The 16,857-nt window shown below is 44.7% G+C and overlaps 1 protein-coding gene across 1 annotated transcript in view; it reads right to left on the bottom strand.

Annotated features, from left to right (window-relative positions):
* LOC137517718 (meprin A subunit beta-like) overlaps nt 1-16,857 on the bottom strand; it is a 53,086-nt gene that overhangs the window by 14,411 nt on the left and 21,818 nt on the right. Inside the window, exons 9-11 of the mRNA XM_068234736.1 lie at nt 15,053-15,205; nt 9,245-9,460; nt 5,121-5,576 (exon numbers count right to left, since the gene is read on the bottom strand). Of these exons, the coding sequence (XP_068090837.1) occupies nt 5,121-5,576; nt 9,245-9,460; nt 15,053-15,205 (825 nt within the window). The remainder of the gene's footprint in view (nt 1-5,120; nt 5,577-9,244; nt 9,461-15,052; nt 15,206-16,857) is intronic.

Here is a 16,857-nt window from a genome sequence, read left to right as displayed (position 1 = left end):
AGGCACGAAGTGGGCCATCTTACTAAAACGGTCAACCACCACCCAAATAACTGACATGCCTTCAGATCTCGGAAGCTCTCCCACGAAATCCATGGACAAGTGGGTCCAGGGTTCACTCGGGGTGGGCAAAGGCTGCAAAGTACCTACAGATGCCAGCCGGGAGGGCTTGCTTTTCGCGCACACCGCACATTCCCTGACAAACTCTTTGCAGTCAGCGGCTAGCGAAGGCCACCATGCACATCTGGCCACGAGATATTGCGTTCTAGACGCTCTAGGATGTCCCGCGTTCTTATGAGAGTGGATCATCTCCAAGATCTGGAGACGGAATGGTAACGGAACAAATAATACCCCGTCTGGTTTCCCTTCCGGGATATCCTGCTGAAAAGGACTCAAGGTCTCTTTCCAGTCCTCTCAAGTCTCGGTGGCGGCTAACACCACACTTCGTGGGACAATGGTCTCGGGAACAGAGGGCTGTGCTGTCTCCGGCTCAAAACACCTAGAGAGTGCGTCTGCCTTGGTATTCTTACTACCTGGCGTATACGTGATCAAAAATGTAAATCTCGAGAAAAATAGCGACCATCGAGCCTGCCTTGGGCTTAACCTTTTAGCCCCCTCGATGTATTCCAGGTTTTTGTGGTCGGTATAAACCGTGATAGTGTGCTCAGCTCCTTCTAGCCAATGACGCCACTCTTCGAAGGCCAATTTGATGGCTAGAAGCTCCCTGTTGCCTATGTCGTAGTTTCTCTCTGCCGGAGAGAACTTCCGGGAAAAATAGGCACATGGGTGTAGTCTACCCTGGAGACCAGAACGCTGGGACAGCACAGCCCCCACTCCGATCTCCGAGGCGTCTACCTCAACAATAAACGGAAAAGAAGTGTCCACGTGTCTGAGTATGGGTGCTGAGCAGAACAACCCCTTTAACTTAGAAAAAGCCTGTAAGGCCTCGGGAGACCAATGCGTGGTGTCTGCCCCTTTTTTAGTAAGGCTAGTGAGAGGGGCGACTACTGTGGAGTACCCCTTAATAAATCTTCTATAATAGTTTGCAAACCCCAAGAACCGTTGCAATGATTTTAACCCCACCGGCTGCGGCCATTCCAGGACCGCGGAGACCTTGGCAGGGTCCATAGACAGACCTGAGGTGGAGATTATATACCCCAGAAAGGCAACCGACGTGACCTCAAAAATACATTTCTCGAGTTTGGCGTATAACAGATTCTGCCTCAGTTTGTCTAATACCATCCTGACATGGGTTCTGTGTTCCGGGAGGTTGTTAGAAAAAATGAGAATGTCGTCTAGATAGACTAAAACGAACTTTCCCAACACCTCCCGAAAAACCTCATTGATGAGTTCCTGGAAGACGGCCGGGGCATTACACAAACCGAAGGGCATCACCCTATGCTCGTAGTGCCCATCAGGGGTATTGAAGGCCGTCTTCCATTCATCGCCCTTCCTTATACGCACCAGGTTGTATGCCCCCCGTAAATCCAGTTTTGAAAATATCCTAGCCTCAGTGACCTGTGTGAACAAATCGTCTATAAGTGGTAACGGGTAGCGATTCTTCACTGTGATTTTATTGAGGCCACGATAATCGATGCAAGGCCGTAAGCCCCCGTCTTTCTTTTTAACAAAAAAGAAGCCTGCCCCAGCGGGTGACCGGGACGGCCTGATGAAGCCCTTTGCCAAGTTCTCACGGATGTACTCCTGCATGGCGAGTTTCTCGGGGCCAGATAAGTTATATAAATGGCCTCGAGGAGGCATACAACCGGAACGAAGGTCAATGGGACAGTCAAATGGGCGATGCGGGGGTAATTTATCCGCGGCCTTGGGACAAAACACATCGGCATAATCTGAGTATTGTTCCGGTATACCTTCCACCTGTACCTTAGTTAGACCTAATGTCAGTCTCCCCAAACACTGCTGGAAACAATGAGGTGACCATGCTGTCAACTGTCCTGTGGCCCAGTCTATCTGCGGGGAATGAACCTGCAACCAAGGCATGCCTAGGATAATAGTGGAGGTGGACATGTGTAAAACAAAAAATTGTAACTGCTCCCCGTGCAATACCCCTATGGTGAGCTTCACAAGCGGAGTCTGTGACAGGGGACGATTCCACTGCAAAGGGGAATCGTCAACTGCCGTGACCTGAATGGGGGGTCTCACGGGAGTGAGTGGTAGACCCAACTCCTGAGCAAACTCAAAGTTCATAAAGTTAGCCGCTGAGCCGGAGTCAATAAAAGCTTCAGTGGCAACAGACTTATCATCCCATGTGACCGTACAAGGTAGAAGTAATTTTTTCTCTTTAAGGGGTGAGGTTTGTGTGCCTAGGGTGTCACCCCCCCACTACTCCTAGGCAGACCCGTTTCCCGCCCTGTTGGGGCAGTTTCGCACCCTATGTCCTGCTTCTGCACAGTATAGGCACAATTGTTCCGTCATCCTCCGCCTTCGCTCCACCTGGGTCAGTTTTGATCGACCAATTTGCATCGGCTCTGGTGGAGGCAAGGCCGGAAAGGGTGAGACAGGCGGAGATGCTGTTACAGAGGATGCAGCAACCGGTGCCGCGTACGAAGTCACCCTGACACGGTTACTGCCCCTAGCCTTCCTCTGATGGCGTAGCCTGCGATCTACTCGAATGGCCGATGATATGGCCTCATCAACTGTCTTGGGCTCGGGTACGGTTAACATTAAGTCGGAGACCTCCTCCGTCAACCCAGACAAAAAATAATCCATTAGGGCGAAGTTATCAAATCTAGAGGTGACTGACCACCTACGGAACTCCGCCGCATAATCCTCGACCGAACCTCTGCCTTGCCGCAAAAGTTTGAGCTTCCGCTCTGAGGACGCAGCAAGGTCAGGGTCGTCGTAGATTATGGCCATGGCCTTAAAGAATTCCTCTACCGAGGTCAGAGCGGCATCGGTAGGAGGCAGGTTATGTGCCCAGGACTGGGAGTCCCCAGTCAACAAAGTTTTAATAAAGATGACCCGTTGGGTCTCAGTCCCCGAGGATCGGGATCTCAACTCGAAATACGACAACACTCTACTCCTGAAATTCCGGAAGTCAGACTTGTGGCCGGAAAATTTATCAGGTACAGGCATACGTATGTCATCACTATGAGGGGATCGCACTGAATCAACTGACGTCTGGAGGGTTTTCACAGAGCCTGATAGAGCATCGATTAAGGCTTTGTGCTGTCCCAGTGCTTGATGAATGTTATCCACCGAAGTGGCAAGCACAGTCAGAGGATCAGCGCGTGATTCCATCGGTTTTGTGGTCTGGCGTTCTGTAACGATCGGTGAAGCCCAGAGAGGTCTGATTACCGGTGATCTGCAGTATCACAGGAAATACAGACGTATACCAGATTATATGTGATCTGCAGTATCACCGATAATCCAATATACTTGCTAACTTCTGTTCACCTGAGTAGAGTGTTGTGATTGGTGCAACAGTAATACAGAGGACAAGCCTCAGTGCAGCAAGGAGGACTGCACAGATTCCTTCCGCAGATCTGAGCTCTCCTAGACGGGAGGAGTCAGACTGACAGTGGGAAGGGAAGTCCGAAAGTGACACTCAGGAGGAAGTGTCACCAACAGGACGGGGGAACCGCCTCCAATCGTGAGGTCGGTTCTCGAGGTCGGACAAGCCAGGTCGTATACAGACGGACAGATAAGTACAATATCAGTAGGCAAAGACAGAGTCGGAGTACAGGCGGGGTTCAGCAACGGAGTATCAGATATATCGGGGTACAAAATCAGGAGGCAGAGGCGGAGTCAAAGTACAGGCAGGGTTCAGCAACGGAGTATCAGATATATCGGGGTACAAAATCAGGAGGCAGAGGCGGAGTCAAAGTACAGGCAGGGGTATCAGATATAACGAGGTACAAGGTCAGAGTTCAGGAGGATAGTCGAGGCAGGCAAAGGTCATAACAGATAATCACAATCAAACTAGTACTTTAAGCTATCAACAGAATCTAGCTTAGTGTAGGATTACAGCTCCAGCTGGTCCCAGCACACTAACGGATCTGACTACGGATCTGGGTGCTCCCACGTATGTGATCGCAACGCCAGACACCCGAGAAATGACCAGCCAGTAGTATATATACCCCTTTCACTCCCCAGCACCTCCCACCGTGCTGGACCAATGGGGAGTGAAGCCAGAGTCAGCTGACCAGCCTGGTCAGCTGACTACTACTGGCTGCCATAAAGGCCCTGCCTGAGTGCGCGCGCGTCACTCTAAATCTCGAGGGACCACATGTCCCAGCCACAGCAGCCCCGCTCCGAGTCTCTGCCGCCGGAGCATGTGCGCGAACCGCCGCGTCCAACGCGGCGGTTTCCCCGCGTTCCGCAACATGCTGCACGGAGGCAGCCGCCTCATGATGCGAGGCGGCGGCTGCCTCTCCGTGCGATGCGGAAAGAGCCGCCCGCCGCTGGCTCATGGCGGCGGCTCTTCCGCGATTCCTCACATATAACCATTATGACGTGTTAAAGGAATACTATCGATACCCGAGTGTTCTAAAATGACAGTGCAAATAATGTCTAAGTAGCTGTGTAAACATTTTCCTACTTTTCATGTTAAATATCAGAGGCAAAAGTTGTAATTTATTGAGGGTAGGATTTAGCTATATTGGGACAAATCAATTGCAGAAGGGGTGTCTGCTTCAATGCACAGCCAGAGTTGCATATCAGACTACAGAAAGCAAATATCAAACATATCAAACTCTGAAAGCAAAAACAGTATGAAAAAGCTGTGACAATTAGTTACATTTCCTCTGTTCTCTTCAGACATGTCAGTCAGAAACACAGGACACAGGAGCTGCAGCTGTTGGGAGCTCTCTTCTCTGTCACACACAGAGCTACACATAGAGTTAACTGATCAAGTGTGAGGGGAATTTCCCCTCTCCTCATGGCTCAGTCAGCCGTCAGTTTTGGCGTCAGTAAAGTTTGAATGTATTTTGATAACAGTAAACAAAGAAGTTGCTACTAAAATGTATACACCAGTACTTAGCAGCACCTCCCAAACAATTCCTGTGTCAATTGAAAAAAATATGTGAATCGATAGTATTCCTTTAATTTCAGAGTTAATGATCAGAGATCTAATATTTACTTTCCTTTAAATGTTTACTTACTATTCAGGCGTAATGGATCTGTGGTTATGCTCCTCAAATTTGACATCCGTTTTCTGATATCTGGATTCTGGTCCATCAGCTCCATTGTTGCCTGTCTGAGGGAACAAGGCCATTGTAGCCTGTTGTCATTCTCCCCAGAGATAAGATGGAAAAAAATTCCTAGATCATGGAACGTCTCTGGAGTTGTTGTGGCCGTAAGCTGGACCTGGAAAGCATAGCCATCTCTGGAATAATAGGCTGGACTGTAAAGCCTAGTGTTAACATTGTTGAGCTGGTCGGCAAAATTCCGGATGTGCCAGACAAAATGTGGACAAGTAGATTCAGATAAATTTATATCATCAATTGAAAACCCTCCATTTGAGTTTCCACTGCCTTTTACACCTTCGAAGACTACTCTGAACTTGTTTTTTGCATTGAGTGACACGTGATAAAGTTGCCAGTAGTTTGCTGGTTGACCTGAGACAACATAAGAATTGGAAGAGTTAGAAATCGATGGGCTACCTGTTGTAATTGCTGTTTTATTGACTTTTAACTATAGGAATATACACAAACATATTGCAGTGTAAATTTTTGAGCATTAGAAATAAGAAAACAAAACCGTTAGTAGTATCCACTATCCAAGTGTTTACACTTAACACATAATGCTGAAGGCTGACATGCTGAAATGTTGAATAATTACATAATAGTCAGGGGTGGTCAGAAATGCTGATTTCTGATTCTGACAAATTTCTGCTTTCTGATTATTGTCTTTCCGACTTCCACAGAATGTTTATTTATTTTGCAGTCAAGTCAATTGTAAATATACTGTGTATATATATATATATATATATATATATATATATATATATATATATCTCGATATATATATATATAGATATATATTGTGCAGTCAATTTAATTGTAAATATACTGTATATATATATATATATATATATATATATATATATATATATATATATATATATTGTGCAAAATCTGTATGATGTACATGTACAGGAAAATGCAGAATCCACATTTTCAATCGGCAACTGCAGTAGCCTACTGCATTCTTTGATTGGCTTGAGGGCTCGTTTCCACTATCGCGGATCCGCATGCGTCCAACGCATGCGGATTCGCACATGTAATGCAAGTGGATGGGCCTGTTTCCACTGTAGCGTTGTTGAGGTGCGGTTTTTTTCAGCAGTGAAAAAACGCACAAAAGAGCCGCAGAATTCGCCTGCGAGTGGAATGCATGGGAATCGCATGTGAATCACATGTAATGTATTTAATAGGGAAATCGCATGCGTTTTCCCGATGCAATTTTTGCCGCGAATTCGCATAGGTACCAATGTAAATTCACACAGGCAGTGACATGGTTAAAATCGCATATACCCTCATCTATGCGAAATCGCATGCGAATTCGCTGCAAAAAACGAATGGGGAATCGCATCCGCATGCGATTTCATCAGTGGTGGAATCCAGGCGATTCCGCACCGCAATAGTGGAAACGAGCCCTAAGACTTCTGAGTTTTCTGATTGGCCCCAAATTTCCAAATCACATACCAGTTACTGCATACCAATTTCTGCTGTGGAAAGTTGATTACTGTTAGGAAACTAGGAAATTCAGAAGTTTATCCATAGTAATGGTACAACTATAGGTAATCTGAAAAAATATATAAATATGAAGCGCCCAATAAATGAATTGGGTTTTAGATTGTCATTATAACCAACTAAGAAAGAAAGAAAAATAAATTATTCTGGCCAACAGTTTAGATATATGATTCCACAAGTGGAAATGCTGCAATAAGGCCTTCTAATCCTCCCCCTAATTGCCCTGGTGTACTCAAAGAAAACTCCCTATTACTCTTGCGATCATTACATGTGCCCCATTAAAGGGAATCTGAAGTGAAAATAAACTTACGATATGATTTGTATGTGTAGTACAGCTAAGAAATAAAACATTAGCAGCAGAGATATTAGTCTAATATTGTTCGGATCAGTGAATAATGGCGCACAGCGGCAGCGCCTATGCATAAAAATGGCGCCGCATTAAAAAGACACGCTTATCGCTATTTATCGTTAGTACTGCATAATAATGGCGCACAGGAAAAAAAAAGAGAAACGGAACCCGCAGTAACGTTATTTATCAATAGTGGCACACACTAACGTTATTTATCAATAGTGCCGCTCATTTGCCAAACAGCAGACGTTATTGCCCACAGTAACGTTATTTATCAATAGCGCCCTACATAAGCCAAACTGCAGACGTTATTTAACTGCAAAACGGTGAATGGATTTAGTGTAACACTGTCAAGGTTAGGGTTAGGCGCCACTGGGGGGGGGGGGATCTTAGGGTTAGGCACCACCAAGGGGGTGGTTAGGCACCACCAGGGGGGTGGTTAGGATTAGGCACCACCAGGGGGTCTTAGGGTTAGGCACCACCGAGGGGGGTCTTAGGGTAAGGCACCACCAGGGGGGTCTTAGAGTTAGGCACCACCAGGGGGGGGGGGGGGGGGGGTTAGGGTTAGGTACAGAGAGGGTTCTGTGTGTTAACGGTAAATAACAATAAGGCTTTAATGTTAAATAACAATAAGCCTTTAACGTTAAATAGCGATAAGCGGCAAACGGATTAGCGGCAACACCGTGCGCCATTATTCGCAGGCGCCATTTTCAGATGGATCCAATATTGTTTCCAGAACAGGAAGAGTTAAACTCCAGTTCTTATCTATGCAAAAGAGCCACTGATCTCTCCACGACTTTCACAGAGAGCTCAGTCTTCTGAAGCTTATTATCTCAAGTTTCTGTCACTGTATTTTGTTTTTTTTCTGCAGAGGAAAGTTCAAAAGTTCACTAGCCTGCTCTGTGAAATCATTTAGAATGCTGAGTGTAATGTGTAAACTGCAAATATTAGAGAATGATGCAATGTTATAAAATAAACGATATAACTGAAAATAAAAATATGAGAATATTTTCTTTGCTACTAATGTTCTAGCAATTATCTGTACTACACAACCAATTCATTATATCATACTTTTTTTTCCGCTTTTGTGTCACTTTCAAGTCTAACTATAACCATTACAGCAATATGGTTCCTCATCCACTCAACAACTTCAGCTTGTTTATCCTTGTTATAACTGCAGTCATGCCTCACCCATATAATCTTGCCTTCACAATAATAGGTATAGTTATGTACCCCCTTTATGCAGACTCCCTTTCCACCTCACTGCAGTGGTTTAATGGTTGACCCGAGACAATCAGGAAAGTGTAAGGGATGGATCATATTTTTGTGATCCTTGGTGGGTCCTCTCTTTTCACAATTCCAATGACCTATGACATGAGAAGAAATACTGATGAGGACCCGATGACAGATCGGGTAAATCTGATGGATTCTGTACATTTCTTCATGTCAACCTCTGCGATGGGAAGAGGGGGAGCAGGATCAGTGGTTGCCTGGTGGCAATATTGGCCTCTGTGATCTGTATTCTTACAATTATGTTCCCAGCTGCACATTGCAAAAAATGTTTTCAGATAAGAGCATGATGTATGTTGTACTTTTCCAACATTGTTAAGAATCCATTAATATGAGTGGTCTTCCATTGACCATAATGCCCAAGGCCGAATGTTTAATTTTAGTGCCCCTAGGCCAACTTTCTTGTTTCTTCCCTTTCATGAGCAGCAACCCCCCCACCCCACCACCACATTCCATATGCAGCCCCTTTTCCATGTGTAAAATCTATGTGCAGCAGCCTCTCTCTTTCATGTATAGCTCTCTTGAGAGGCAGCATCCCTCTTCCTTGTGTTGTTCCCCATTTGTAACTCCCTTTTCAATTTGCAGCCTCCTCCTTTAGATGCAGCAACCCTTCTTCAATGTCCTGCTGCCCCTCTTCCAAGTCTAGCCTTCCCTTGGGCTTAAGCCACCCAAGGCCCAGGGCCTTTGCAGCCTTTCCAGAAATCCGGCCCTGATACTGCCTACTAGTCGGGGAATCATTCACATGTGCATATTTATCCATCACATTGGTTTCAATCAGTGAGCACAATTTCCGGCAGCCCACACTCACGGACCAGTGCACAATTCCATACCTGTGGCTGAAGATACAGTTTATCCTATGCATTTAGAAACAAATATGATAATACTCATGTCTTACTATCAACAGTGGTGACAAAGGTTAGAGTGCCGTTTGGAGCCACAGCTGTGTATTCTCTGAGCCAGATGTTCAGGCGGTCACTTTCATGTCCGTTGTGGTAGTAAAAGAATTCCAAGCACTGAAATCCTCTCTTGGGATAGAAAAGACGGCTTTCCAGTAAGGCCCTTTGCCCGTTGCTGAGTGTGCTGGTACTGAGGTGCATATAATAGCCACTGTCTAGGGGAGAAGAATTCAGAAAAGGAGGATTTACTTATCGACAGACCATATAAACAATTAAACAAAATCATTAGTGCAGGATTTTGGGCTCCGTTCATGAAGACCTTTTGAGTGAAAATTATTTGGTATTTTAGACTGTTTTATCCAAATTCACTAAGATTTTCACACATGCGGTAATAGTTGGTAATTTACCGAAATAACGTGGCTTCAATTTACTAAGACCTGTTCGTTAAACAGAAGAAGTCTAACCAGCTGTGGAGTAGGTCTCAGCAACAAGCTGTGTTCTGCTATGGTGATGTGCGCCCACTTTCAACCCCTATTCATGTTTATACAAAGCCTCAATGCATCGAGTTGAGCCTGGTACACACTTTCAATAATGATTGGCCAATCACTGACCAATTTTACTACCTCCACGTAATAGGTGGTCAACAGATTTTGAATGCTATGAACAGATTGTGTAGGTAGGCACTCATACTGCATAGAGGTGGTAAAATTGGTAAGTGATTAGTCAATTATAATTAAAATTGTGTACCAGGCTCAACTCGATGCATTGAGGCTTTGTACAACGCTGCATACACACGTGATAAAAATCTTTGAAAATGATTGTTCCATGCAAAATGTTTCAATTATAGTGCACCAAAATATAGCCAAGGACTCCAACCAATGACCACAGATAAATATCTTCCTAGTCAAGGGATCAAGCTTGACGGATCAAGTCTGATGATGTTGGATCATTTTTGTGAGTGTGTACAACTGTCTGCCAATATTGATTGTTCTATCAAACATAGATCAGTGCAAAAGCAGAAGTTTGCTTGTTTCTTGGTCGCACTTGTGGTTTGCAAAGGGTTGTGAATCTTGTAATGTGTAAATAGTTTCTATAACATATAAAACCGTTGCCATAGCCACTATATGATGTTTAAAGAGACTCTGAAGCCATTATAAAAATCTATTTTTACCTTTTATTTATTTTAAGGATCATTGCCGGACATAAACGGCCGCATCCCCGCGGCAAAACGAGGGGTTTATACCCCACAAATCCCCTGTGCAAAATCTTCGACTTTTCTGGTCATGGATTTTGCTGCCCAGGGAAGCAGAGCTTAACGCTAAAGCTCTGCCTCCGTTCACGTCAATCCACCGCGGATCTCTCTCCCCCGCCCTTCTCAGTGAAAGAAGACTGAGAGGGGTGAGGAGAGGTGCGGGGAGAGGCGGCGATCAGCATGGATTGATGCGATGAGAGGCAGAGCTACAGCAGAAAGCTCTGCCTCATTCAGGAAGCGCTCCCCCAACATTGCTCCGGGGATTTGAGGGTTATAGAACCCTCGTTTTGTCGCGGGGATGCAGCGGTTTATGTCTGGCAATGATCCTTAAGGCTATTACACACCGTTGCGTTTAGGGGACGTTATAGGGCACATAACGTGCCCCTAACGCAATGCCTGGTGCTCTCTGATGTGGACGTCAGAATGAGCCGCGTTGTGCAGCTCACTCTGGCGTCCGTGATGCCGTGATGCGTACTCTTGGACGCATGCGGCATCACGTGGTCTCGCCCGGCCAATCGCCGCACAGGGCGGCCCCTTCAGGAAGTAAACACTGCACGTCACACCATGCAGTGAATATTAATTAGCCATGTGCCTGGCCGCTCTCCACTCCTCCCCAACACTACTGAGCATGTGCGCACAGCATAACGCACAGCATGCAGCACTCTCAACGGATGTGCTGCGTTACAATGTAACGCAACGTGGGCACTGTGAACAGCCCATTGATTTTTCATTACTGTGCGGTGGGGCTGCGTTACAGGCTGCACTAACGTGCGCCTGTAACATCTCACTGTGAAAGCAGCCTAAAAGAAATAAAAGATAAAAACTGATTTTTATAGTGGCCTCAGTCTCTCTTTAACCACTTCCCTACCACAGGTTTTTCACATCACGCTCCTACCATTCATTCACCAATAACTTTATCACTACTTATCACACTGAAACGATCAATATATAATTTTTTGCGGGACAAACCAGGCTTTCTTTGGGCAGTACTTCTTGCTAAGAATTATTTTATTTCATATGAATTTTACAGGGAAGAAGAGAAAAATTGCAAAAATTCATCATTTCTCAGATTTCAGCCATTGTGGTTTAAAATTATAATGTGCTATTGTATATAAAACAGACACATTTTATTTGCGCATTTGTCCCGGTTATTACAACATTTAAATTACATCCTTAGTACAATGTTTTATTTTGAAAACTATGGGGTAGGGGTGGAAGGAGTTAAAAAATAATACATATTTAATAAATGTTTTAATGTAACAGTGCCTTATGGTGCATTTGGCTGTATTTTACTTTTTGGCACTACACTTAGTTCACCAACTGCTGTTTACAGTAGCTAGGAACTGTGTGTTTACATGCAGTTATGAATGGGAGCTGCGTCTCGCTCCCATTCACAACAGGCACGGTGATCGGGCTTGAGAAAAGATGATTCTCATACTCAGATTACGGAAGAACAGGGATGCGGCGGCGAATGGAAACGGCGCGGGAATCGTGATTGGTGACAGTAAGTAAACAGTGTGTATATTTACGCCTCTGATCTGCAGATGAAATATACAGGGGTATATATATATATATATATATATATGTACCAACGATCCGGAACTGGTTAAAGGATACATTAGCACAAAAGAAATATAAAAACAGGCATGTGTAGTGGTCTCTCCTCATGCCCACCGCTCCCCTCGTTCCTCTGTACCGACCCTCCGAAGCTATTTCCTGGTCTGAAGGGTCGGCAAAGACTGCGCAAGTGCTGCCCAGTAATGCACGTCATTAATTGTGCTCCCCTGATTATTATACATGGGAGATTTTCAGAATGAGGCATGTTAAGTGAAGCACCACAAGAATGTTTAATGTTCCATCCCCACGCAACAAACAATGACTTTCGCTCATATTATAAAGTACCGTTGTTCATTATATGTTCACAGATGTGTGCGCACGTTTTACATATACATATTTATATCATTATGGCTTTTACATTACTTACTGTATTTCCTAACATTGAATACAATTTAACAACAATGCATACATGTATACGTCATTTCCTTTTTTCTACAGGAAACTAACAGAACTAAACAACATTTTCTGAAATCTTTCAATACACGTTTTTTTTCAATAACATGGTTCCGTCATTATAGGCATACAGTAATGGCCTGAACGATATCTCACATGACAAACGTTGCATCGTTGTTTTATGTAATCGGACGCAGGGACGTAACAATAGGGGATGCAGCCCCTGCTCCCGCTCAGGGCCGTTTTTGGGGGCTGGAGGGGTCGCAGCATGAGAGGAGAGCTTGGTAGCACGTTGGCGGGGAGGGGGGTGGCGCCCCTTTCCCTAACCTCGGGCTCTCCCCTCTGCGCACCCCCCTCCTGCGTTGAATACTGTGTGTATGCAGACGGCGGGCAGCGGCAGATACATACCTTCCTTGCGTTCCAACGATGTTCCTCTCTCTAGATTCTGATGCAACTTCCTGTATAAACAGGAAGTCGCGTCAGAAGCTAGAGAGAGGAGCATTGGTGGAGCCCAAGGAAGGTATGTATCTGCCGCTGCCCACTGCCTGCATACACACAGTATTCAACGCTGGAGGGGAGAGCCCGAGGTGAGGGAGGGGGGGACCGCCCCCCTCCCCACCAATGTGCTACCAAGCTCTCCCCTCATGCTGTGACCCCTCCAGCCCCCAAAAACGGCCCTGAGCAGGCTCGCTCAGAATTTCTGCAGGGGGGCCTGGCGCTTCCTAGTTACGCCCCTGATCGGACGACAGCATGATGCGTCATGTCCGGTTACGTAATCTCTGATATCAAGAATATTGCTTATTTATATGCATGTGGTTTGGCATGTTGACCACTAAAAAAAAATAAGCAGTTAAAATCTGACTGAACTGACAGGCTTGGACTAGTCCATCTTCTCATGGTGAAATTCTTAGGGTTTTCTTTGTTTTCAAAAGCACCCCCTGAACTTCACTTTTACTACCAAAAAAAGTAAGATACTAGCCAGCCTCTGTTCTCACTTGCATACCATTTTGTCAGTAAATACTTAGCAAGTGCAGTTCAGGAAATGCTTTTGAAAACAAAGAAAACTGTGAGAATCCCCCATGAGGAGATGGACTAGTCCAAAACCTGTTGGTTCTGTCAGATTTTAACTGCTTACTTTTTTCGCTGGAGTGGTCCTTTAAGTTGTTTATGATGCCAAACAAGTGATTTATCTTTACTGATGCTTAGACAGAGAAAATGAACAATCATTATCGCATGTGTCTATGGACCATTAAGGTCTATAGCCTGGTATACACTTTAAATTATGATTGGCCTATCACCATGGGTGTAGCAATCACCCCTGCGACCTCTGCCATCGCAGGGGGGCCCAAAGGCTTTGGATGCCCCTCCTCCTCCCTCTTCCCAACCGCAAGGAGCATGTGTCATTTTTCCTGCTTCCAGATGCTGCCAGCTCCCGATCATGTGACTTGCATGTGGTTTGGGGACCAAGGGGGCCCCATGCTATTATTTTTGCAGGGGGGCCCTATTAAGTCTAGTTACGCTCCTGCCTGTCACTGACCAATTTTACCACCTCCATGTAGTATGAGGGTCAACAGATATTAAATACTTTGAGTAGATTTTATAGGTAAACCCTCATACTACATGGAGGTTGTAAAATTGGTCATTGATTGGCCAATCATAATTGAAAGTGTGTACCAGGCTTCAGTCCAGTCTCCATTGCAGTTCACACTCTTTATAACGTTATGCAATGTGCACAGTTTCAATACTGCCTGAGGGCCCTTTCATGCTGGTGCGGTGCGTTAGGTCATTTTACTGCACCTCAACGCTATGCTAATGAAAGCCTATGGATGGTTTCATACAGCATGCGGTGCGGTGTTCTGGAAGTCACCGATCTACCACGCCTGCAAACCGACGTTACTGCGCGACCTCTGCGATGAACTGGGGCGACGTGCGGTGAACTGGAAGTCATGTAAGTCTATGGCGACGCAGGGTAAATACGCTTCTGCACACTTCCGTATCTTTAAAACAGGAACTGACCACAAGCGAGCGTCATTTCCTGTTTGGATCCCAGCCAGAAGGGGCTTGCTGCTTACTAATGCGTCAATCCCCGAAGGCCTGTTTTATGCGAAGTCTAAGGGCTCTGCGCTGAAGCACCCCAGCAAACCATGCACCTTGATTCAGTGAATTGCCGCACATGAATGGAAAGGGCAGATGACAGTCTATGCAATGTCTGCTGTCCCTGCAATTGCGTTTCCATAAGCGCGCATGAAAGCAGGCAATATGGAAACAAGCCCTGAAGCTGGCCTAAAAGTCATCAACCTGCTAATCTATTTTTACCTTTTTTTTTAATTAAAAGAATATTATGTTTTGTGCCTGTCTGTGTGCTGCAGTCTCTCTTGATGATAACATATTAGTGTACATTGCCCTGCTGGTGCTTGCCATGACACAAGAATGTGAGATGTGTCTGTTATGAGCTACCCTCAACAGGAATTTTACAGAGATAATTTGCCATCCATAAAGTGAGACATAACAGCAATAAAGCAGGTTGAGATTACAATTTGCTTACCTTGACAGTTCCCCAGGTTAGTATGATCTGTGCTGGGCCCAGTAGGGTCCTGGAGGACGTGCTGCCAATCTGCATTATCTCCTGTACCTTGTATCATTCCACAGATGTTGTTGTACTCAAAATCACAAGTGTCCATGAAGCTGATAAAGTTAGCTGCACAGTGAAAAGGCAGTCGTTATTTTGTTATGACCACTATGGGCAAATCATTATTATAATATTAAGCTGGGGATGGGTAGTGTTACTATCACAACCACTATCACAAAAAAGTTACATTTAAGTATGGATTTCAAATGTCACAATTTTTCACAGTTATTGTCCTTTAAAGGAAACCTGAGACAACTCCTATGCTAGCATTTATACTTCTTTTAGCCCCATGGCCTCCCTCACTGCAAATGTGCACTGCAGCCCGACTGACATGACTGGAGCCCTTTTACTGGCGAAGTTTGTAAACCAATGGTGCGGCCAGGGAGGATGGCGAGGGAGGCAATAGGGACATTAGGGTTTGAGAAAGCCCCTGGTATGTATAAATCCTGCCATAGGGGTCATCTCAGGTAAACAGGTGGAACTTCAGGCATTTTTTTAAACTTTTTTTAGATTTAAAGTGAAATGATACAATCATTATGAAATTAGCAATCCTATTTACATATTATTAGGATTAATGACATTGCTTACACAGTATGTTATATATTGGAATTAAAATGCTCAGCTACAGACACTCTGACACTAGTCATAACAAACTCTGTTAACACTGGGAATAGGAGAGCTGTCCGATGAAGCTGAAGCAGAGATTTTTCATCACATGTTCAGTGATGGCCAAACATCAAAATTTTGCATTCGTGAACGCGTTTGCGAATTTACTGCAAAAGCTCATGAACCAACTGGCCACGACGAGCTCCATAGACTTTAATGCGCAGACGAAATTCAAAACTTTCAGGGTATATCAGGTTGCTCTGCGTGCTCCAGGGTGCCAGTGTGGGTGGGCAGGATAGGTGCAGTGGGGCGGGGAGGAGAGCCCAGCAGGGACGGAGCACTAGCTATACTACTAAGTACAAACGTAATGCAGATTGTATGCAACTTGGAATTGCCTAGTTAAAATTGGCGCATGTATTTGGTTGGCCCACTTCCAAGCTGCATACAGTTTGCATTAAATCTGCAAATTATTATATTAACATCTCACTTGCCATGCCCACTTGTTGCACATGTTGTGTCAAGGGCAGAAGATGTGTAGACATCCAACTGATGTCTGAAACAATCACGCATGATCTTTTAGGCCCTAGTTTCTCAACATGCGGTACGCGTACCCCAGGGGGTACTTCTGATGGTTCCAGGGGGTACTCAGGCTTGAGATACTTGATCAATAGTAACAAATTTAGAGTTTTAGAAAATTATAAATCCTATATAAACACCAAATTAGTATTTTTTTCTAATTAAAATCAACAGTAAATTCTTGGAAATTGTTTAGAACCAATTATCATGTACTACAATTAAATATGTATTTGTTAAGGGGTACTTGTGATAATATTTACTATGCCAGGGGGTACTTGGTGAGTACAGGGTTTTATAAGGGGTACATACCAATAAAATGTTGAGAAACACTGTTTTAGGCTAAGATAAGTCTGCATGTACCATAATGGCCTCGATTCTTTAAGACTTATCGAATTGGTTAACGACAGTTTGGTAAAATACCGAATTCGTTAAGTTGATTTCAGGATTCATCAAATTTATCTACAGCTGTTAGCGAGCATTCGGTAATCATTCGTTAGTGATGCGTTAAAACGGAAGAATGTGCAATTCATGAAAATAAA

This window comes from Hyperolius riggenbachi, chromosome 5, assembly GCF_040937935.1.
Source record: "Hyperolius riggenbachi isolate aHypRig1 chromosome 5, aHypRig1.pri, whole genome shotgun sequence".
Classification (NCBI taxonomy): domain Eukaryota; kingdom Metazoa; phylum Chordata; class Amphibia; order Anura; family Hyperoliidae; genus Hyperolius; species Hyperolius riggenbachi.
Note: the sequence above shows the minus strand (reverse complement) of the source record. Positions and strands in the feature narration are given on the sequence as shown.